Source organism: Eleutherodactylus coqui, chromosome 5 (assembly GCF_035609145.1).
Source record: "Eleutherodactylus coqui strain aEleCoq1 chromosome 5, aEleCoq1.hap1, whole genome shotgun sequence".
In the NCBI taxonomy this organism is placed as follows: domain Eukaryota; kingdom Metazoa; phylum Chordata; class Amphibia; order Anura; family Eleutherodactylidae; genus Eleutherodactylus; species Eleutherodactylus coqui.
Window position 1 is genome coordinate 28,351,457 of NC_089841.1, and position 24,352 is coordinate 28,375,808.

The following is a 24,352-nucleotide window of genomic DNA, read 5'->3' on the forward strand; positions in this document are numbered from 1 at the left end:
GCTTACCGGGGGTGCCGGTATGGCAGGACACTCCGTTTTTTTAGTGCTTGGTGCGGAGCCCGGGTAATGTGCGACTTTCTTTCTGCTTGGCTAGCTCCGCCCCCCTTGAAGGAGATTTAGGCCCTATTGCACACTTGTAGAGCCATTGAGTGACCAAAGTGATGGAGAACCCCCACAAGTGACCCCATTTTGAAAAGTAGACCACTTAACGAATTTATCTAGGGGTACGATGACTTTTTTGACTTCACAGTTTTTGAATGAATCTAAGCCAAGCAGAAGGAAAAAAAATACGATTTTCATTTTTTGGGTAATTCTGTCATTTCAAATGCAGTTTTTTTTGTACCGCACATATATGAATGAAGACTTGCACCCCAAAATGGGTACCCCTGTTTGTCCTGTGCTCAGAAACATACCCATTGTGGCCCTAGTATTACGTCTGTATGCACAATGTGGCCCAAAATGAAAGGAGCAACCGGTGGCTTTCGGAACAGAAATTTTGCTTGAAGGAGATTTAGTCCCCATTGCACACTTGTAGAGCCATTGAGTGACCAAAACTAGGGAGAACCGCCAAAAGTGACCCCATTTTGAAAAGTAGACCGCTTAACGAATTTATCTAAGTGTACGATGACTTTTTTGACTTCACAGTTTTTGAATGAATCTAAGACAAGCAGAAGGAAAAAATTATGATTTTCATTTTTTTGGCAATTGTGTCAATTTAAAAACAGTTTTTTTCTACAGTGTACATGGGAATGAAGATGGTCACCCCAAAATGGATACCCCCGTTTGTCCCGTGTTCCGAAACATACCCATTGTGGCCCTAATCTACTTAAAGGACGCATGGCTAGGCCTATAATGGAAGGAGCACCCATTGGATTTCAGGGTACAACGGAATAAATTCCAGTCCCCATTGCCCACTTGTAGAGCCATTGAGCGGCCAAAACAATAGAGAACCCCCACAAATGACCCCATTTTAAAAAATTTGACCCCTTAACGAATTCATCTAGGGGTGTACTGCGTATTTTGACCCCACAGTATTTGAACGAATCTAAGCAAAGCAAAAGGAAGAAAATTACGATTTTCATTTTTTGGGCAATTTTGTCAATTTAAAAACTTTTTTTTGTACAGTGTACATAGGAATGAAGACGTTCACCCCAAAATGGATCCCCCCGTTTGTCCCGTGTTCAGAAATATACCCCTTGTGGCCCTAATCTACTTACAGGACACATGGCTAGGTCCATAATGGAGGGAATGCCCGCTGGATTTCAGGGCAGAACTGAATTCCAGGCCCCATTGCCCACTTATACAGAAAAAAATTGACTTCCTAAAAATAATCCCCCACCCTCCGCACCCATTTTTTGGCATTCCCTAAATATTAGATAAAGGTAATAATATAAACTGCGTTTTATGTCCGAAGACAGGGGTAATTACAGAGGCTGCTTGGGATGGGCACATGGGGCAAGAAAATCGGGTATCCCCCTCCTCTCATGTATTTTGGGTGGTATTTCGTGACCTCAGCGGCGGGGATGGGGTGTAAAAAAAGTGGCGCTCTGTGAGGCTTTGTAATCTTGCTGCAGTGCGGCGGTCTCACACAGAAGGCGTTCAACAAGCTGCTCCTGGAACTGCAGGAAGGCGAGCGTTCCCGGGGCTTCTTGTAAATTACGTATTACAGGTAGCGGTCTGAATAACGCCGGGCTCACATGGCCGTATGCAGAATCCGCTTGCGTAGGCCCGCAGCGGATTCCAGCTGTGAGCCCGGCTGTGACCCTGCGTACGGCCGCGTAATGTACTGCGCATAACAGCCTACTCACACAGGCGGTCATGCGCAGTACTTTTTTTTTGTTTGCATTTTCCGCGTCGTCGCTTAGAGATGACCCGGGTACCCGCAGCCCGTACACAATGTATGTGCACATGGGCTGCAAGTATATCCGCGGTCATAGAGTACAATGGGCTCTAGGTCGCGGATATTCGCGGTAAAATATAGCATGCTGTGTTCTGTTTCTGAGAGTGGATTATGTAATTCCGACCCGCTAATTGGGGGGGAATTGTGTAATCCAATGCATGCGATTGATCCGTGGATTACCGCTGATCAAACGCATGCAGAACCCGTAATTCCTCTCCAGTCATGCGTGACCGGCCTAATGTTAGATCACGACTTTATCACGTGACCGGGGTCCGCTCAACGAGGCCTCCGGTCACTGCTCCAAGCACTCAGCAACCATTGGTCGCTGGGAGCAAGGAGATTTAAAATTTCCCGGGCTCCCCGGCTCCTGCGAATGTGTCCGGCATTTTGCCGGTGGGCGCATGCGCAGCAACTGGAAGGGTCCATGGAGGATAATCGCATCTGGATTCAAATGCGGAAGCCTCCGAGAAGATGTTTCATCTCCCCTCACCGATCGCATCGGTGAGGGAAGATGAAACTTCCACTTTTTAAAGAACTTTTACGTGATCGCCATTATGCATTGGATAACGGCGATCACGTGACCAGTAACCGCATACCGCAGCTCCCCGTGATATGTCCGAAGACAGGGGTAATTAGGGGGGCCTGGTTGGGATGGGCACATAGGGGAAATAATATCAGGCATCCCTCGTCCTCGCTTTTTTGGGGGGGTATTTCCTGACTCCAGTGGCAGGGATGTGTAAAAGTGGCGCTCTGTGAGTCTTCCTAATCTTGCTGAGGTGCGGCGGTCTCACACAGAAGGCGTTCATCAAGCTGCTCCGGGAACTGCAGGAAGGCGAGCGTTCCCGGGGCTTCTTGTAAATGACACATTATACAAAGTGATGTGAATAACGCCGGGCTCACACGGCTATATGTGGAATCCGCTTGTGGAAGCCCGTAGCGGATCCCAGCTGTAAGCCCGGCCGTGGTGCTGCATAATGTTCTGCACATAACTGCGTACTCACACAGGCGGTTATACGCAGTACAACTTTTTCTGTTTATATTTCCCATACCTCTGCTTAGCGATGACACGGGTACCCGCAGGCCGTATACAATGTGGTTGTGTATGGGCTGCAGAGATATCCACGACCATACAGCACAATGGGTTCTATGTGATGGGTATCCGCAGTAAAATAGAACACGTGAATTCCGTAATTCCGACCCGCTAATGTCAGCAGAATTGTGTAATCCAATGCATTTGATTGATCCGCGTATGACTACAGATCAAATGCACGCGGAATCCGCAATTTCTATCAGGTCATGCGAGACTGGCCTAAGGTAGATCGCTACCTTTTTATTACATGCCCGAGGACTGCTCAGCGAGGCCATTGGTCACTGCTCCAGGCTCTTGGTGACCGTCGGCTGCCAGGAGCAAGGATATTTTAAATCTTTTTTCAGAACGGTGAGGGGAGATGAAACTTCAACTTTTGTTTTAACTTGTACACGATCGCCATTATCTATTGGATAACGGCAATCATGTGACCAGGAACCACTCACCACAGCCCCCGTGACATCTCCAGGCTCTCGGCTACCTTTGGTAGCCAAGAGCAGGAAGATTTTAAATTTCCTTGGCAATCCTTGACTTTTGCACATGCATCTCCCACTATGCTAATGGGCCGGGGAAAAGTCCGCAGAGAAAGATTCCATCAGGGGAGAAATTCGGGGACCTTTGGTATGTAAGGTCTACGGATACGATCTGTAAGGGGGGAGATGAAACTAACTTTTTAAACTTTTTTTTTTACACTTTTTAACTTTCCATGATTATTGTTATCCGATGGATAACAGTGATCATGGGGCTGGGACCGCTGTATATCTTTGACAGCCAGGGGCAGGGAGATTTTAAATTTGGCTCTCCCACCTTCTGTGCATGGGTGCCACATCGGGGCATGCGCAGAAGCCCACGGCTGGTGCAGATGCCGCGGGACATTACGGAGGACAGGAGCGAGCATTTTCACCTCCCCTCATGGATCCGATCCCTGTGGGGAGGTATAACTAACTTTATTTTCACTTTTCTGTAATCACCGTTATCCAGGGACATTTCCTGCCTACTTCAGTAGCCAAGAGATTTCAAATTTGCCTGGACTCCCGGCCTTCTGTGCATGCGGCTGACATAATGACACCTGTGGCGCATGCGCACAAGACCAGCGTCAGGTCCTGGAGGACTAGATCACTGCGGGGCATTGCAGAAGACATGGGTCAGTACTCTCAGCTTCCCCCATGGATCCGATCCATAAGGGCAGCTGAATTTTTAACTTTTTGAAAACGTTTTTACACTTGAATGCGGTTAATGGATAGCGCTGATCGCATTGCTGGGGAAAAGGTGCTCCCTGCGACCCCCCGATGACAGCTCGATGTTGTCAGCTCCCTCCATAGCCCACGTGGCTTTAATCCTCGCAGGAAGCAGGTTTTTATATCCTCGGGGATTAAATCCCACTTAGCTACGATGTAAAAACACTAAGTGGTTAAAGGGGTTGTCCCGCGCCGAAACGTTTTTGTTTTTTTTCAACAGCCCCCCCGTTCGGCGCGAGACAAACCCGATGCAGGGGTTAAAAAAGAAAACCGGACAGTGCTTACCTGAATCCCCGCGCTCCGGTGACTTCTTACTTACCTGGTGAAGATGGCCGCCGGGATCTTCTCCCTCGGTGGACCGCAGGGCTTCTGTGCGGTCCATTGCCGATTCCAGCCTCCTGATTGGCTGGAATCGGCACGTGACGGGGCGGAGCTACGAGGAGCCGCTCTCCGGCACGAGCGGCCCCATTCAGAAAAGAAGAAGACCGGACTGCGCAAGCGCGTCTAATCCGGCGATTAGACGCTGAAAATTAGACGGCACCATGGAGACGAGGACGCTAGCAACGGAACAGGTAAGTGAATAACTTCTGTATGGCTCATAATTAATGCACAATGTACATTACAAAGTGCATTAATATGGCCATACAGAAGTGTATAGACCCACTTGCTGCCTCGGGACAACCCCTTTAAGATCCTGAGGAGACTTTCAGTGGTGTGAGACCCCCAGGGATCAGCAGGTTATCTCCTACCCTGTGGATAACCTGCAGAAGAACTACACTTCATTGAATATTAGCCACAATGCACAAACACAGGGCAGTCAGACCAGGAGATTTATGGGACCCCCACACCGGATATGTCAGCCGTGACCCCGGAACCAGACCGCTGCTCTGTACTTCTCCAGCATACAGCCACGGTGTGAGGGGAGCCGGGAGCACAGATGGCAGGCAGTTGTCTCCAAGAGCAGCAGGATGATGACATCATCACACCTCTCCGCTGCGTGCATTGCCCAAACCTTCCTTCATCCCACATACCGCTGCCCACACCAATCACGTAGCTGCCAGTGCGACCGACCAGCAAGGCACTCAATGTGCATTTTGTATGTGGAGCCCTCTAGTGGTACATCCATACTGGGGGGCTATTCGCCATGTTTTGCACGCGTACATTCTATATGTTCCAACCCGCCCATGTGAAGCCGCCCGCAGGGTGATTGTAGACAAAGCGATAATGCTTCAAAAAACTGTTCAAATGAGTGAAAGTGCGCGATAATCGTTCAGTCTGACTGCGAGACGATGGAACGGAGAACAAGAATCGTTCAGTGTTCGCTCATTTCCTGCAGGTATAAAGGGTTAATCAGCGCTCGGTCGCTCCGTCTCACTTATACGGCGAATGTGAAAGACGGAACGATTCTGAATGGTTTCTGGTTGAACGACCAGCGATGTATCTGCCGGTATAAAAGGCCCTTAGATAAGAGTCCTTTACTGCAGCCGGATCTACACTGAGGACACAGGAGGATACTAAATCCTGGGGGGGTGAAGGACCGGGACCCTCCGACCAGGAGGGGGCAGCATCCTCACAGAGAGGAAGAGAAATCCTGGGGGAGGGGGGGGGGGGGGCGAAGGACAGGGATCCTCCAACCAGGAGGGGGCAGCATCCTCACACAGAGGAAGAGGAATCCTGGGGGTGAAGGACCGGGACCCTCCGACCAGGAGGGGGCAGCATCCTCACACAGAAGAGGAATACTGGGGGGTGAAGGACCGGGACCCTCCGACCAGGAGGGGGCAGCATCCTCACACAGAGGAAGAGGAATCCTGGGGGGTGAAGGACTGGGACCCTCCGACCAGGAGGGCGCAGCATCCTCACACAGAGGAAGAGGAATCCTGGGGGGTGAAGGACCAGGACCCTCTGACCAGGAGGGGGCAGCATCCTCACACAGAGGAAGAGAAATCCTGGGGGTAAAGGACCGGGACCCTCCGACCAGAAGGGGGCAGCATCCTCACACAGGGGAAGAGGAATCCTGGGGGGGGGGGGGGTGAAGGACTGGGACCCTCTGACCAGGAGGGGGCAGCATTCTCACACAGAGGAAGAGGAATCCTGGGGGGTGAAGCATCGGGACCCTCCGACCAGGAGGGGGCAGCATCCTCACACAGAGGAAGAGGAATCCTGGGGGGTGATGAGACCAAGTCTTCCTGCATTCTATGCAGATAATGATGAGGAATAGGAAACCAAGCCAGTAAGCACACAGACGGTTGTTGTGGATGTTCTCCTTGGGGAGAGACGATACCATCCCCGACCCCTAGGTGTCTCCTCACACTTTTTGGATGCTCTCCTTATGGAGACATGACACCATTCCTTCCTGCATTCAGATCACGGCCCTCCCAGCAGCCTCCTCTCCTCCTCTCCACAGTACTACAGTATGCATATTTCCCTTTTCAGCCGCAGTTCTCCGGCGCGGCTACACACTACAGTTAAGCAGCACGGGGTTAGGTTTAGGGTTACCTAACCCTAACCCCAACCCTAACCCCAACCCCTAAACACAACCCTATACCTAACCCCGTGCTGCTTAAAGGGGTTCACCCATGAAATCAAGTGGGGTTATACACTTCTGTATGGCCATATTAATGCACTTTGTAATGTACATCGTGCATTAAATATGAGCCATACAGAAGTTACACACTTACCCCCTCCGGTGCTGGCGTCCCCGTCTCCATGGCGCCGACTAACGCTGTCTTCTCCTTCCATTAGTCGCGCTTGCGCTGTGCGGTCTTCTGCTCTGTTCAATGGGCCTATACCTAACCCTAGGTCTTCTGCGCATGCGCAGACCAACTCTCCGGTGCGAGCACGCCGGAGCGGCCCCATTGAACAGAGCAGAAGACCGCACAGCGCAAGCGCGTCTAATGGAAGGAGAAGACAGCGTTAGTCGGCGCCATGGAGACGGGGACGCCAGCACCGGAGGGGGTAAGTGTGTAACTTCTGTATGGCTCATATTTAATGCACGATGTATATTACAAAGTGCATTAATATGGCCATACAGAAGTGTATAACCCCACTTGATTTCACGGGACAACCCCTTTAACTGTAGTGTGTAGTGCACACGGCTGCTGAAGGCAATCCCCGTGCACGCTGTGTAGTCACGTGGTGCCGATTCCAGCCAGCTGATTGGCTGAATGCGCCGGAGAACTGCAGCTGAAAAGGGAAATATGCCTACAGTATTAGTAATCCCCTCCCCTTACAGTCATGTGACCTCAGACCATGTGACTTCCTGTCCTCAGACCTCCTAGGAGCCCCTCCATTCCATCATCTACCCCGGTGGAGCTATGAGAGACATATATTTCTTTTCCAGCACACTTCAGTAGCAGTGACTAATCCAGCCGCCTCATTGGTTGTTGGGCACCACGTGGTACACAGTGTGCAGGCAGATACAGTTACAGCTGTGCATCTAGGTAAGCTGCTGCCTGCGGCCGGAGGAATCTACAGGAACTTTATGCTCATTTTTGGATATTTGCAGGTTTTCTCCTGCATGAGGGCCTGTATGGTGAGGATTATGGAGTCTGCTAGCATGTGCTCATGTGTATGGAGTGCATACGGTACGTGTCGTTGTGTGCGTGGTGTGCTAGTGCGTGTTCATGGAGAGCGATACAACGCTTTGTCCTCGGTGCAGAAAAAACGAACTGAGGGGTACAGGAGCGCGTACATTACACATACAGCTCTGCTACATCCACAATTCACATACAGTACAGGAGCGCGTACATTACACACATACAGCTCTACTACATCCACAATACACATACAGTACAGGAGCCTGTACATTACACATACAGCTCTGCTACATCCACAATACACACACAGTACAGGAGCGTATACATTACACACACATACAGCTCTGCTACATCTACAATACACATACAGTACAGGAGCGTGTACATTACACACATACAGCTCTGCTACATCCACAATACACACACAGTACAGGAGCGTGTACATTACACACATACAGCTCTGCTACATCCACAATACACATACAGTACAGGAGCGTGTACATTACACACATACAGCTCTGCTACATCCACAATACACATACAGTACAGGAGCGTGTACATTACACACATACAGCTCTGCTACATCCACAATACACATACAGTACAGGAGCGCGTACATTACACATACAGCTCTGCTACATCCACAATACACATACAGTACAGGAGCGTGTACATTCCACACATACAGCTCTGCTACATCCACAATACACATACAGTACAGGAGCGTGTACATTCCACACATACAGCTCTGCTACATCCACAATACACATACCGTACAGGAGCGTGTACATTACACACATACAGCTCTGCTACATCCACAATACACATACAGTACAGGAGCATGTACATTACACATACAGCTCTACTACATCCACGATACACATACAGTACAGGAGCATGTACATTACACACATACAGCTCTACTACATCCACAATACACATACAGTACAGGAGCGTGTACATTACACATACAGCTCTGCTACATCCACAATACACATACAGTACAGGAGCGTTTACATTACACACATACAGCTCTGCTACATCCACAATACACATACAGTACAGGAGCGTGTACATTACACACATACAGCTCTGCAACATCCACAATACACATACAGTACAGGAGTGTGTACATTACACACATACAGCTCTGCTACATCCACAGTACACATACAGTACAGGAGCGTGTACATTACACACATACAGCTCTGCTACATCCACAATACACATACAGTACAGGAGCGTGTACATTACACACATACAGCTCTGCTACATCCACAATACACATACAGTACAGGAGCGTGTACATTACACACATACAGCTCTGCTACATCCACAATACACATACAGTACAGGAGCGTGTACATTACACACATACAGCTCTGCTACATCCACAATGCACATACAGTACAGGAGCGCGTACATTACACACATACAGCTCTTCTACATCCACAATACACATACAGTACAGGAGCGTGTACATTACACACATACAGCTCTGCTACATCCACAATACACATACAGTACAGGAGCATGTACATGACACACATACAGCTCTGCTACATTCACAATACACATACAGTACAGGAGCGTGTACATTACACATACAGCTCTGCTACATCCACAATACACATACAGTACAGGAGCGTGTACATTACACACATACAGCTCTGCTACATCCACAATACACATACAGTACAGGAGCATGTACTTTACACCCATACAGCACATTTATATGCATGTTGCACGCAGATCTCTAAATGCACAACACACACATACAGCTCTGCTACATCCACAATACCTAGTACACCCTTTCGCTCATTTGAACAATTTTTTAAAATGATAATCCTTCCTTCTAAGAGGGCCCTTAAACTGAAAGCTGACTAAAGAGGTTGGCACCATTTCCACTTTCTCTACCTCAGGTTGTGTAGCAGATAGCTTCAAAAAACGGTCCCTTTTTTCTAAAACTTTTGGATGTAAAACAAGGCCATGATGGATGCTGTATGTGCAACACAGCCTGAGATAAAGCCTATAGAAACCCAGGAATGACCAGACTGAGAGCTGCAGGTCTGTGCAGCTGTCACTTCATTCCCCACTTCCACCTTCTGTATCTCAGGCTGTATTGTGGCCAGGACCAACATTCCACATTATTGGCTTTAAAAGGAGCATAAAATCGGTCCTCCAGCCACAATACAGCCTGAGATACAGCAATTAGTAGCAAGGATGTTCCACCTACGTTATTACCTACTGGAGTGCCTCCCTGAGGGATTCATGGTCAGCAAGAAAAGGGTTAAAGCAGCATGGTATTTATGCCACAATGTGAATGTTATGTAAGAGAGAAAATGTAATGCTAGAATGGCTGATCTGTAGTCGCCTCGTCTCCCCAAAAATCGAGTGAAGAATGCTCTAGAAGTCCTATATCCCTAAACAGCACTAATACAAACTGCAGCTCAGCCGGCAATAAACAACATCTCCCCCAGATCCACCGAGGGAAATATGAGAAGTTCTGGGGTTCAGAGTTTGGAGTGTTAGATATAATGCGGGTGACTAGTTGGGTGAGGTTGGTTCGAGCTCGGAATCACTCTATGGACACGTCATGTGTTACGTGGGCTGAGTCTCCGCTTTACTAGGTGGGTTTTATAGCAGCATACAAATGGCTGTATGCGGCGGGTGTAACAGCCGTGTATTACAGGGGCCACATCCTCCTGACATCACTGCTACTCCTGGTATCACTAGATAAGCACTAGAGGGGCCGCACCCTCGGGGGGGGGGGGGGGGGGCTGTAGAACATCCTGCTTGCTTCTCCGCATGTCTTACAGAAGCGCTGTTCTACTGAAACACAAAACAAACTCATTAATACAAAATACAGTTTCCTTCACAGAAAGCAGCTTTAATCAAAAAAGGGTAATTTTTAAAAAAGAAGTAAAAGATAACCGAAACTATAGAAATGTGTCATCGCCGTATTCTCACCGTCACACTGAAATAGGGAGAACGTGTCCATTTACTGCACAGCGATGTACAAAAAGAACTATGGCTCAATCACGTTTTTAAATAATTCCACCACAATTTTTAAAAACATTTCCTAATAAATGATCTTCTAATAGAATATTTTACAAAGTTCTCCGTATGTTAAATGAGGCTTTAAAAAAAGACTCCTTGTTCCTCCAGAGAAGCTCGCATACGGTTATGTTAGAGAAATAAAGCAATTGGCCCTGGGTGGTAGGGAAAAAATGGCTGCAGGAAGGGGTTAAAGGGAAGCTGTCAGGAGGATTCTGCTGCCGATGTCATACATACATCCCAACACGCATGTACATTGTAGACATGTATATTGTCACACATACATCCCAACACGCATGTACATTGCAGACATGTATATTGTCACACATACATCCCAACACGCATGTACATTGCAGACATGTATATTGTCACACATACATCCCAACACGCATGTACATTGTAGACATGTATATTGTCACACATACATCCCAACACGCATGTACATTGCAGACATCTATATTGTGCTCTAAAACACCGCAGCGCTTCAGAGAAAACCCTGGAAAAAGCAGCTCTGAACTTGGAGAAGAGTCAGAGGGGCGGTCGCTGCCGACTTCTCCCTGCCTCACGGCTATCAGTCGACCTAATCTGGGTTGGGGAGAACCCTGTCTGGAATTTGATTTGCCTGTAGTTCGGGCTTCATAAAACTCTGACAGGTTCCTTTTAATATCTCCTTATCGGGGTTTTCCTATGACTTGCTTCATAACCACTCCATCTTTCCTGGCTGCTGCTGACCAGGACATGTGACTGCTGCAGCCAATCACTTTTTATGTAATGGGAAAATACTTCTAAATGTTTCCCCTTATTATCTCCAGTAAATTTAGTTTCTTATGTTGTTTGTGTTTTTTACATTGGTTCATATTCTTTTCATTCAAGTTCCTACCAGATTGCTTCATCAAAGATGGAGAAGGACAGAAGCAACATGGCAGAAAGTGTATTAAATCTCACCCTAGAGATACTCTTCCAGCTGATTGGGGAGGTGAGAGATTCTGATGATGTCACATTACATCATTCTTATCTATAGTAATAGCAGATGAGGTCACTGAAAAGGGGAGAGATTCTGATGATGTCACATTATATCATTCTTATCTATGGTAATAGCAGATGATGTCACTGGGGAGGTGAGAGATTCTGATGATGTCACATCACATCATTCTTATCTATGGTAATAACAGATGATGTCACTGGAGAGGGGAGAGATTCTAATGATGTCACATCACATCATTTTATCTATGGTAATAGCAGATGATGTCACTGAAGAGGGGAGAGATTCTGATGATGTCACATCACATCATTCTTATCTATGGTAATAGCAGATGATGTCACTGGAGAGGGGAGAGATTCTGATGATGTCACATCACATCATTCTTATCTATGGTAATAACAGATTATGTCACTGAAGGAAGGAGAGATTCTGATGATGTCACATTGCATTCTTATCTATAGTAATAACAGATGATGTCACTGGAGAAGTGATGGACTCTGGAAATGTCTGCAGTGATATTTATTAATGTCTCCCCACATGCAGGATTACACAGTAGTGAAGAAGACATCTAGTGATGGCTGTCGGGCCCCTGTGTGTGATGGGTGGGGAAGACCCCGGAGCCTAATAATGGGGCCCCCATCTCACCCCCTGATACATGAGGACATCAATGTACAGAAGATTCTAGAACTCACCAACAAGATGATTGAGCTGCTGACTGGAGAGGTGACGCTGCAGGGAATGCTGGGACATTATACAGTAACAGCACTGGAGGCTTCTGGGTGATGACTGTATATTGTGTTGTCAGGTTCCTATAAGGTGTCAGGATGTCGCTGTCTATTTCTCCATGGAGGAGTGGGAGTATTTAGAAGGACACAAGGATCTGTACAAGGAGGCCATGATGGAGAACCGCCAGCCGCTCCCATCACCAGGTAATAGACAGGACTAAATACACGGAGACTTTATTATCTGTATGTAGAGAATGACTTCAGTGTCTGTCTGTGTTTCCTGCAGTTCCATCCAGTAAGAGAAGCCCACCAGAGAGATGTCCCCGTCCTCTTCTTCCACAGGACCATCAGGTAGGTAGAGATGTCCCTCTGATCTGTACAAGGCTGTGAAGCTCTTGTCTTCAGTCTTATTAGATGTCTTCTCTTTGTGTGATGAGGCCGGTGGAGATGGCAGGATTACCGCTGACCAGAGATATTAGATCAGTTGTGTCAAACTCAGTTTCACCGAGGGCCACATCAGCGTTATGGTTGCCTTCAAAGGGCTGATTGTAATTGTAAGACTGTAAATGAGGTAGCAGGCTGGATTCGATCCAGGGACCTTAATTTGACACATATGCATTAAATGAAGGCCTTGGGGAAAGAATGATCAAGGTCCGCTTTTCCTAAAACGTGATCATTTTTTGGAAGTTTCACCACTCAACAAGCCACAAGTAAACAATGCAACTGAATTTTGAACCCTGTAATACATGCAGGGTATATTTCTAAAGCTGAAAACATGGCTGAGAGTTAAATAATTAAAAATATATTTCTGTCTTTCCCTAAGGCCTCATGTCCACGGGGAAAATAAGAATTAAAATCCGCAGCGAATTTTAACTCTTCTTCTGCCCGCGGATCTGCATCCCATAGGGATGCATTGACCACCCGTGGGTAGATAAATACCCGCGGATCGTCAATAAAAGTGATTTTTTTTAAAAATGGAGCATGAAAAAATCTGGACCATGCTCCATTTTCATGCGGGTCTCCCGCGGGGACGGCTCCCGCGGGCTTCTATTGAAGCCTTTGGAAGCCGTCCGGATCCGCGGGAGACAAAAATCAGAGTTTACTCACACGCTCCAGTTCTTCTCTTCGCAGCGGCGCCATCTTCTCTCAGTCGCGGCCGGATCATTTTGCTTCGGCCCGGCGCATGCGCGGGGCACGTCACCGACGTCATCATGCACATCCGCCGAGCCGAAGAATGAAGATCCGGCCGCGACGAGAGAAGATGACGCCGCAGCGAAGAGAAGAAACGGAGCGGATGGGAGGTGAGTTTATTCTGATTTATTGTTATTTTCAGCGCTCATGTCCGCGGGGCAGGAGGGACCCGCTGCAGATTCTACATGGAGAATCCGTAGCGGGCCTGATTTTCCCCGTGGACATGAGACCTTAACCCCTTAGTGACGGCCCCATTGCCTTTTTATGCCTTGCCTGCTGGGCTTAATTCCTAGAGGATGTAAAAACATGCCTCCTCTAGGAATGAAAGCTTGGCATGCTCAGGACGTGATAGCTTCATGCTGCCGGTTACCGGAGGTAGCCGACAGCATGGAGCTGTCATCCAGGACCGCAGGACCCCACCCCCGGTCACGCGATCACCGGTAAAGTTACCAAAAAGTTAAAAGCAGTTGAGATTTCAGCTCCCGTAACGGATCAGATCCGTAAGGGGAGCTGAGGGTACTCCCCCCCCCCCCCTATCCAATGGATAGCAGCGATCATATAAAAGTAAATAGAAAAGTTTAAAAAGTAAAAAAAAAAGAAGAAAAGTTTGTTTCATCTCCCCTCATGGATCATATCCATGAGGGGAGATGAAATTGGGTACCTAAATCCCCCAGATTTATCCGCGGACCTTGCCCGGCTTCTGCGCACACGTCCGTCGCCAAAATGGCGGACGCAGGCGCAAAAGCCACAGATTGGCGGGGTAATTTAAAATCTCCCCGCACTTGGCTACTAAATGTAGCCAAGAGCCTGGAGATTTCATGGGGTGCCATGGTAGGCTTTTCCCAGTCACATGATAACCGTTATCCAATGGATAACGGCGATCACGTAAAAGTAAAAAAAACCTCAATTTTCACCTCCCGTCACGGATCGGATCCGTGAGGGGAGGTGAAATTACTTAAATAAGGCCACCGGTGATGTCCCCTGATGGGATCCTTATCTGCGGACCTTTCCCCAGTTTTGGGGCTTGTGCCCGTCGCCAAAATGGCAAACGCAAGCGCAGAAGCTGGGGAGGGCAAGAGGAAATTTAAAATCTCCTTGCTCCTGGCTACTAAAGGTAGCCAAGAGCTTGGAGATGTCACGGGGGGCCGCAGTGAGTGGTCTTCGGTCACGTGATCACCATTATCCAATGGATAATGGTGATCACATAAAAGTTAAGACAGATAAAGTTTGACGCTCCGTTCAGTTTGGGCCCCGTTGTGCATCCAGACAGAAAATTAGGGCCACAATGGGTATGTTTATGAACAAGGGACAAATGGGGGTATACATTTTGGGGTGAATGTCTTTATTCCTATGTATGCTGTACAAAAAAAACTATTTTTAAAATGACATAATTGCCAAAAAAACAAAAATCGTAATTTTTTCCTTCTGCTTTGCTTCGATTCATTTAAAAACGGTGGAGTCAAAATACGCAGTACACCCCTAGATGAATACATTAAGGGGTCTAGTTTTTAAAATGGGGTCATTTGTGGGGGTTCTCTATCGTTTTGGCCGCTCAAGGCGTCTACCAGTGTGCAATGGGGCCTGAAACACCTTCAACCAAAATGTCTGTTCTGAAAACCACCCACTGCTGCTTTCGGTTAGGGCCCCGTTGTGCATACGGACGGAAGATTAGGTCCACAATGGGTATGTTTCTGAACACGGGACAAATGGGGGGAATCTATTTTTGGGTGAAAGCCTCCATGCTTATGTTTGCTGTCCAAAAAAGACTGTTTTTTAAAATCACATAATTGATTTAAAAAAAAAATCGTAATTTTTTCCTTCTGCTTTGCCTTGATTCACTCAAAAACTGTTGGGTCAAAATACGCAGTACACCCCTAAATTAATGCGCTAAGAGGTCTAGTTTCCAAAATGAGGTCATTTGTGGGGGTCCTCCGCGTTTTGGCCGCTCAAGGGGTCTACGAGTGAGCAATGGGGCCTAAAACGCCTTCAAGCAAAATGTGTGATCTGAAAGCCACTGGCTGCTCATTTCGGTTTTGGCCCCGTTGTACATACGGACAGAAGATTAGGGCCACAATGGGTATGTTTCTGAACACAGGACAAACGGGGGTATGCATTTTGAGGTGTAAATCCTTATTTTCATGTGCACTATAGAAAAAAATCCTGCGTTTAAAATTACGTATTTGCAAAAATGTGAAATTTTATTTTTCCTACTCTAAATTGCATTAATTCCCAGAAACTGTGGGGTCAAAATACTCCTGACCCCCCCTCAGTGAATACACTAAGGGGTGTAATTTTTAAAATGGGGTCACTTGTGGGGTTATCTATAATTCTGACACCTATGAGCCTTTACAATCTTGGCTTGGTGCCGAAAAATAAAGTGTTCATCAAAATGTTGATAATTAATGTTAAATTTGTACGTCTCCTAAATGGTTAAAAAAAATGACAGCTTTTCAAACGTGCGTCCAGAATAAAGTAAAGAGATGGAAATATATATCTTGGCAAAAATTTGTACAGTATGTTTGCACATATTTGAGATATTACAGTTGAAAATGTGAAAAAAAGACAAATTCTGTGGGTCTATTTTTACCACCTAATTAAAGTATAATATGTGGCGAAAAAACAATATCAGAATCACTGGGATATGCAAAACCTTTACGGAGTTATGATATGTTAAGTGACGCATGTCAGATTTCCAAAATTTGCCTCCGTTACTAAGGCGCAAACAGGCTTCGTCACTAAGGGGCTAAAGCACCACTCTGGCAAAAAAACCACATTTTCCCATCCCTGTACCCCTCCTCTGCTTTTCTGCTGTGTTCTAAATGTCTCTGAATATTTCCTACACATTGCAGTTACTTCCATGCAGTGCAGTCTTCTGTCTACTTACCAGGCACTGTTCTGATGTTAAGATCTGCCCCTGCTTTGTCTTCCACTCTTCTAAGCAATCAATCCTATGGTGCATCAATATTACATGATTAGTTAGTACCATCTCTGCCTGCTGGGAGGTGATATTATTAACTTCTGCATTCACCTAAATAACCTATAGACCACGAGTATACAGTCAGGTGGCTGAACTGTCATCTCTTTCACTATAAATGTTTGACAAGAACTGCTAATCATCAGCTGTAACTGTGATAGGAGTCTCCGTATCCCCCTCTAAAGAGCTTGTCTGGTAGGATCCATCACACAAGAATTATACTTACTGTAAAACGGACTTTTTGGGATGAACATAAAGCGCAGTAAATCTGAGATGTTCAGAATTGAAACCGCATAACATACAGTGTGTTTAGCCATGTTAAATATACATATGTATGATGTACCTGAGGGTATCATTGAGTCGCCATCTTATATCTACTGTATGTCCAGTTTCTAGACCTGCAGCTATGTAGTTAGAACATAACCCACTCAGACAAGGGGTTTCCTCCTGGACCTTCTATGGGCAGCCAGCCAAAATAACGTCACCCAGAAGTATGGTGGGGTTCAGTAAAAGTGTTGGGTTTAAAGAATTGGTTTAAAATGACGTTGAGAAGGCTGAACTATTCAATTACTATTTTGCATCTGTTTTCTCTTGGAAAGTAGATGTAACATCAACTGATTTTCCCTGTGCTAATGAAGGAAGAAAATAATGCAGGCCATCTATTGGAACTTCTATTGCAAATTCTGCCTTTTGAACATACCCTAAAGGGTTAAGGAGGGCCAAGATTGCTGTGTATTTAGGTGGCATCTGGACTGGGTTCCGTATTTAAGGGGGGTTTCATTCAAGAAGGCATTGACCCGGGGTCTTTTTTTTACGAGAGGGTCTGACTTGGTATCTGTGTTTTAGGGTGGATCTAGGCTTGGGTCTCTATTTAGGTTAGGGTCTGGCACAGGGTCTGTATTTGGGGGTCTTGGGATCTATAGTTTTTCATAGTTCTTCTTCTCACAAACTGAATGCCATAAGGAACCTTCTGAAGGATGAGCTCACATGTATCAGCCACAGGGTGGCTGCAAGGGGAACAAAATACCATTCTGACATGGGTTTACCACAAATCGGCCATTTGTTCAGACTGGCAAAGCTGTGCAGTTTAGTGAATGATACCGCTGTTTGTTCTGATGGCCTCTTGCCTTTCCCATGATCCACCTCAGGTTTGTGATGTGGTCACAGGTCCCTCTACCCTTGCAGAATCCAGCTTTTATATCAAGAATTTACTGGTCAATGATATTGTCTAAATGCCCCTAAATGATTTTGTGAAGCACCTTGCTAGCATGGGGAATCAGAGAGATTGTTCTATAGTATCTACAGTCCTTGACATCACCCTTCTTAGGCAGTGAGATGAAACTGATCTTTCCCAATCCTTTGGCCATATACAAGTGCTCCAGATTGCCCGCCATAGTGTTATTAGTGCGGCTCTCGGGACTGGTTAGAGCGCTCTGCAATGATTCTATTGCTGCCAGATGTTTTGCTGTCTGGTAGCTGCCTCATCGCCTACTTCACTTTCCAACAGGTCTGGTTCCAGATCCTCTTGGCTCCCATGTTCCTCTGCATGGTCACTGTTGCGCTGACTTATAGTCCTTCTGTATATTCTTTCCATCTCTTCTTCATGTCTTACTGGTCACGGATTTCATTCCCATCGTGGTCCTTTATGGCTGCTTGGCAGGCAGAGAAAGGCTTCTTCATCTTTTTCAAAATGGCAAATAATTCCCTTGTTTGACCCTTCTTATAGGCCAATTCAAGGCTCCTGCATCGGGCGTTCAGGAAATCTTTGTTGTCTTTCCTGTCTTGTCTCTATGCGGCAGTGATCCTGAGGTGGCTGGACATAAATGATCAGGGTATTGGGTTGAAAATAGATGGAAGAACCATCAGTAATCTAAGATACAGAGATGATGCGTTTTACCTGCAGATGCAAGGCATTTTCATGGCAAGAACGCCTCCCATCACTTCTGGGAAGTAGCGATCGGCAAATGTTTCCCATTGTTTTCAGTGGGAAGCATTGCATCGCATGCCGTGGGATGTGGTTTCCTGTGTCATTGAAAACCATATGCAATGTGCTCTGAGGAAAGCAAAAAGATAGAACACGCAGTGATTTTATTTTCCCTTCCCGCACGGCACAAGTCTCGTGATTTTCTTGACCATGTGATAGTGAGCATATGCTTACTCTCCTTGCCATACCTGCGGACAGCAGGGGAATACCAAGCAGAATAAGTATAGGACTTGCATCGCTGGATTCAGTGCTTCAGCTACTATGAGCCCTTAAATTTAGTTTATGGGACTCATAGGAGCGGACAAGGCAGTGCAGTTTTTGGAAGTGCTACAGCCACTACGTGTGCACAGGATATGCCAGAAATGCCAACTTTGGGATCCTCGCCTGTTGTGAGAGTGAGGGTCTAACTTCTTGTGTGATGCATTCCCAATATAATACAAATACATTAGTAGCCTGCACAAAAGCACAGCCAACACCCAACATATGCATTATAGCCAGCTGTAGTTACTCCACACACATACAATCCTGCCTTTACACTCAGGGCAGACCACTTAAACCATGCACGCAAAACAAAAATTCTGGGTGAGGGCTCGTGTCCCAGAATGGCGAGCAGATGACAATCAATGATATTAGAGGCTACCTCAAAGTGATAGTTTAGTCTAACTGCGCTCACAATGTATGGTCCTCTAGACCCGCTTATAATTTCTACCCCTGGTCCTGGGGAGTCAGTGATTGGAAAGGGTTTAAATACCTCCAAGCTCTTGTGTATGTGTCCCATTTGATTTGAACACTATTTATATGCAGGAATCCCCTACCAGACTCATTGGGCAGAACTGTCGCTTCTACATTTTCCTGGGGTGAGAGCATACGACAATTCCCTTGGACCTCTGAATGACCCAGGGTGATAACCTTACTTCATTCCATAAGGACATACAACTTCGCATTGATAACCTCCGTATCTAATTAAAAATGTTATCACTTGGCCTAAGGACCCCAGTCATGTCAGAATTGGGAACCAGGGACACCAGGACTGCGACGGTGACAAGAGGGCATCCTCTACGTCTAAAGGAAAGAAGGTTGTATCACCAACTCAGAAGGGGGTTCTTAACTGTAAGAGCAGTGAGACCCTGGAACTCTCTGCCTGAGGAAGTGACAAAATCTATTGAGGAGTTTGAGGGAAAAGATGTCTTTTTAGAGTGCTACGATACTACAGAATATAGACATTTAATAACCGGAAGGGTTGTGATCCGGGTATCTTCCAATCATCCGTCTTAGAGGTAGGTAGGAACTTTTTCAAATATTGATCCAGTGATTGTTCTGACTGACACTATGGTGTTGAGAAAAAAAATTTTCCCCCAAAAAATAAGCAAATTGGCTACTGCCTCCATTAGGGTTTTTTTTTTTTGCCGCCTTCCTCTGGATCAACATGCGGTAGTTGGTGGAAATGGGCTGAACTGGATGGACACTTGTCTTTTTTCAGCCTAGCATACTATTTTACTATGTTAGATGAGCTCCAAATCAAACGTCATGAACCCGGTGACAGAATCCCCTTAACGAGCAGTTGTAATCTAAGTAAATCTGCACCCACTTTGACATGACTCTGATAACTACTGCTGTCAGGTCATTTTTGGTCATCATGATGATTAATGACCTTTTCTGGTCATGTAAAACCTTCCACATGACTTCTCCAACCGTCTGCTGACTCTTACACCATTTGTCTCACAGCTTTTGTTCCAGGATGAAGATTTAACCAATATTAATGCTACAGAGACTAATGTGAGGGGCGATCAGTGGTGTAAAGAGGGGATTCCTACAGGTAACCGCCCAGGTGAGTAGTAACCACTAAATACAGCAGAGAAGAGTCACAGATTCTCCTCGGTCACCGGCTGCAGATGGTTATGTAGATTCCATAGTGACCTAGAGCAAAACTAAGAATGCCCCTCCCCCACTGGGATAAATATAATATTATATGTTCTTATCTATGGGGCCAGACTGCCACTATGACTTCTTGCAGCCAAAACTTGTTTCAGCGCACTCTCCCCATCAAGCTGCCCACTATAGTTTCACTAGGTAATAGTGCCACCCCTCCCCCCCACCGTTGTGATCTCCCTTTATGTAATAGTGCCCCCTGCTGTTGCCTCAGTTAGTAATGCGACTTCCTCTGAGACTCCGAACATTGGTATAGCTAGAGTCCTATGGGCCCAAGAGCAAAGTTTATACACCAAAAGATTTAATTCCATATAATTCATGTCCATCTCCAAGTGGCAGCATCATACTTTTATGTCCCCCAAACTACTCCCTCATCCTCCAAGGTCCTGCAAACAGTCCCTATCATCCTCCAAAATGCTCACATCATATTCCACTGTACCCCAAACAGCCCCCATGCTCATCAATGTACCTGAACAGACCCCATTATCCTCCACTTTTCCCCATCATTCTCAGTTGTGTTGTGTGCTCTCTGACCGGCTCACAATGTGACCTCACTTCTTTCCCCCCGACGCGGTCACTCAACTACAGTGAACACTGGAGCCGGGAGGAAGGTCACTCTTTCAGCCTGTGAGAGAGAGCGGGACACAGCAGTACCATGAGTAAGACTGTCAGAACTAGTAGCGGCAGGAGCTGCCATAGCTTTGAGATCGGGGCAAACTAGGTGGCCATAAACATGTGTGGGGCAACCCAGCTTGGTTGTCACCTGCCCCCCTGCACCCGGCCTAGTCCTGGTCTGACATGACAGGATATAGAATTATTGTATGTACTAAGCTGTCTTATAGATGAGCAGCTCTATATTTGCCGTATACTGTGTGTTCCTGACATCCGGCTTCATGGGAGATTTTATATGAGTTCTTTTAATGGAAAAACAGAAACTGATCTTGGTGCAGAAATGGCCGAACTCCATCTGTATGGAAAATACTATTTCTGTAGCATGGGCTCGGAGATCTACCGGGAACAGGAACCCAGAGGTTGTGCAGGACTCTGCTGTCCAGTACTTTTCATGACCCTTTTTCAGACCCCATGGGACCCCCATGTTATTGATGAAAACCAGAATTTGCCTGTAAGTCCCGATTCACATCTGCAGTTTCTGGTGATGTTTTCTGCACCGACAATCACTTAGTGTTTAAGTGAGCTGCAAACCAAGTGACTTCGATGAGTGAGCGATTCTCACTCACTCGCTCTGTCAGGATCCATGTTTACATGGGCTGACAGTCATCCGTAATGGCTCTTTTCAGTGATTACTCTAGCGTCTGTCAGCCTGTGTAAAAGCACCCTTAGATGATGATTACATTTTGCTACATGACTTGTTATTTGTATAGAAATGTTATAAAATATCAGCATCATTTATAAGGTTTGTAGTATTAAAGAATAATCAGCTTTACTCTCTGCAGATGACGGTACCGGGAGCTCAGAGGGAGATCTGATATCTGCAGATACTAAAGCAGAGGATTGTGGTATCACACAAGATACATATGAAGAACCTGCCATTATCCCAGATATCCCCTCAGCCCATCACAGCCAAAATACATCATCTGATCCTCTTATACAGGTCCCACCTTCTGATCCATCACACACTGATAAACATCAAGAAACCCACACAGGGAAGAAGCCGTATTCATGTAAAAAATGTGCAAAACGTTTCCGAGTTAAATCACATCTACTTACACATCAGAGAACTCACACAGGAGAGAAGCCGTTTTCTTGTTCAGAATGTGGGAAATGTTTTACAGCGAAATCAAGCCTTGTTACACATCAGAGAATTCACACAGGAGAGAAGGCATTTTCTTGTTCAGAATGTGGGAAATGTTTTGTACGGAATGTACAGCTAGTTCAGCATCAGAGAATTCACACAGGAGAAAAGCCATTATCTTGTTCAGAATGTGGGAAATGTTTTGCATTGAAATCAAGCCTTGTTACACATCAGAGAATTCACACCGGAGAGAAGCCATATTCTTGTTCAGAATGTGGAAAATGTTTTGTAACGAAATCACATCTACTTACACATCAGAGAATTCACACAGGAAAGAAGTTGTTTTCTTGTTCAGAATGTGGGAAAAGTTTTACACTGAAATCAAACCTTGTTGATCATCAGAGAATTCACACAGGAGAGAAGCCATTTACCTGTTCAGAATGTGGGAAATGTTTTGCAGCAAAATCAGTCCTTGTTTATCATCAGAGAATTCACACAGGAGAGAAGCCATGTTCTTGTTCAGAATGTGGAAAATGTTTTGCAGCGAAATCAACCCTTGTTTATCATCAGAGAATTCACACAGGAAAGAAGCCGTTTTCCTGTTCAGTATGTGGGAAATGTTTTGCAGCGAAATCAACCCTTTTTAAACATCAGAGATTTCACACAGGAGAGAAGCCTTTTTCCTGTTCAGAATGTGGGAAATGTTTTGCAGTTAAATCATTCCTTGTTGATCATCAGAGAACTCACACAGGAGAGAAGCCATGTTCTTGTTCAGTATGTGGGAAATGTTTTGCAGCGAAATCAACCCTTTCTAAACATCAGAGAATTCACACAGGAGAGAAGCCTTTTTCCTGTTCAGTATGTGGGAAATGTTTTGCACAGCAATCAACCCTTTCTAAACATCAGAGAATTCACACAGGAGAGAAGCCATTTTCCTGTTCAGAATGTGGGAAATGTTTTACACAGAAATCAAACCTTTTTACACATCAGAGAATTCACACAGGAGAGAAGCCGTTTTCTTGTTCAGAATGTGGGAAATGTTTTGTATTTAAAGCACAGCTAATACGGCATCAGAAAATTCACACAGGTAAAAAGTAAAGTGACATGTCATACACAAGAAAAAGGAAGCAATTTAGGGCACTAAATGATGAGTAAGAAATGTATGTAATTACTGATAAACATCTGTTATCCAGAAACAAATAGTATCCAGATAACCCGCCTTTATATCAGCCGTGTACATAGAGTATTTCACACAGATACATATAACTGCGTCTCTAAACTGGTTTCTAACTGTTGATAAAAGTTTACTTGTATAACTTACATGTTTGTATTTGGACCGATCTTTCTTCTTCCTTTTAGATGATGTTTCCTCAGAACTGATGGAGATGAGGGAGAGCTGGTACCCATTATGTGTATAAGTAGTTAGGGGAGAATCACTGCCGATCCCGGACTTTGTGGAGTTTGTTAGGATATTTTTTGGTATTGAGAATGATCCTTTCATAAATGATAACTATAAGAACCGTATTCCACCGCTGAGCCCAGCAAGGGCGTCTCCCCTCCATCTCATCACTATAGGGTCATATACTAGGAAGAGTCGCACACAGTAATATACAGCTGTGATCACATGGGAAAGGTTCTACAACTTCAGTGTAACATATCAGACTTTATTTATACAGGACTCCAAAACTTGGGGCGCAAGCAAGCCACCTACACGTTTCACACTCAGGTGCGCTCTTAACAGAATTCAAGAGGGCCAAGAGTTTTATACATAAGTGACAACTTGGGAAAGCTGCTGAGACATAATAGTCCATATCAGGGTCAAACATTTACAAATCCAGTGGATCCTGCCAACAGAAATACATAAGATCTTACTTAGACTTCAAGCCTAACAAAACCCGGACACACATCTCCGTAATCTAGTAAGACTCATGTAGGAAAGGTTTTCTGCGCCAATCACCTACCTGAGAGAGAGGATTAACCCCTTCAATGGCTATAA

General features: G+C 45.8%; 1 protein-coding gene across 2 annotated transcripts; it reads left to right on the top strand.

Annotated features, from left to right (window-relative positions):
• The first annotated feature begins 12,393 nt into the window (after positions 1 to 12,393).
• Positions 12,394 to 23,672, top strand: LOC136629159 (zinc finger protein 84-like). 2 transcript variants are annotated; one of them, XM_066605316.1, is made up of 5 exons: positions 12,394 to 12,523; positions 12,606 to 12,729; positions 12,812 to 12,876; positions 20,400 to 20,502; positions 22,058 to 23,672. In XM_066605316.1, the coding sequence occupies exons 1-5, from the start codon at positions 12,428 to 12,430 to the stop codon at positions 23,452 to 23,454; spliced, it is 1,785 nt and encodes a 594-aa protein (XP_066461413.1). In that variant the 5' UTR covers positions 12,394 to 12,427; the 3' UTR covers positions 23,455 to 23,672. The 2 variants fall into 2 exon arrangements, with proteins under 2 accessions (XP_066461413.1, XP_066461414.1); XM_066605317.1 differs by lacking the exons at positions 12,394 to 12,523; positions 20,400 to 20,502 and having other exon boundaries at positions 12,668 to 12,729.
• Positions 23,673 to 24,352: the final 680 nt, after the last annotated feature.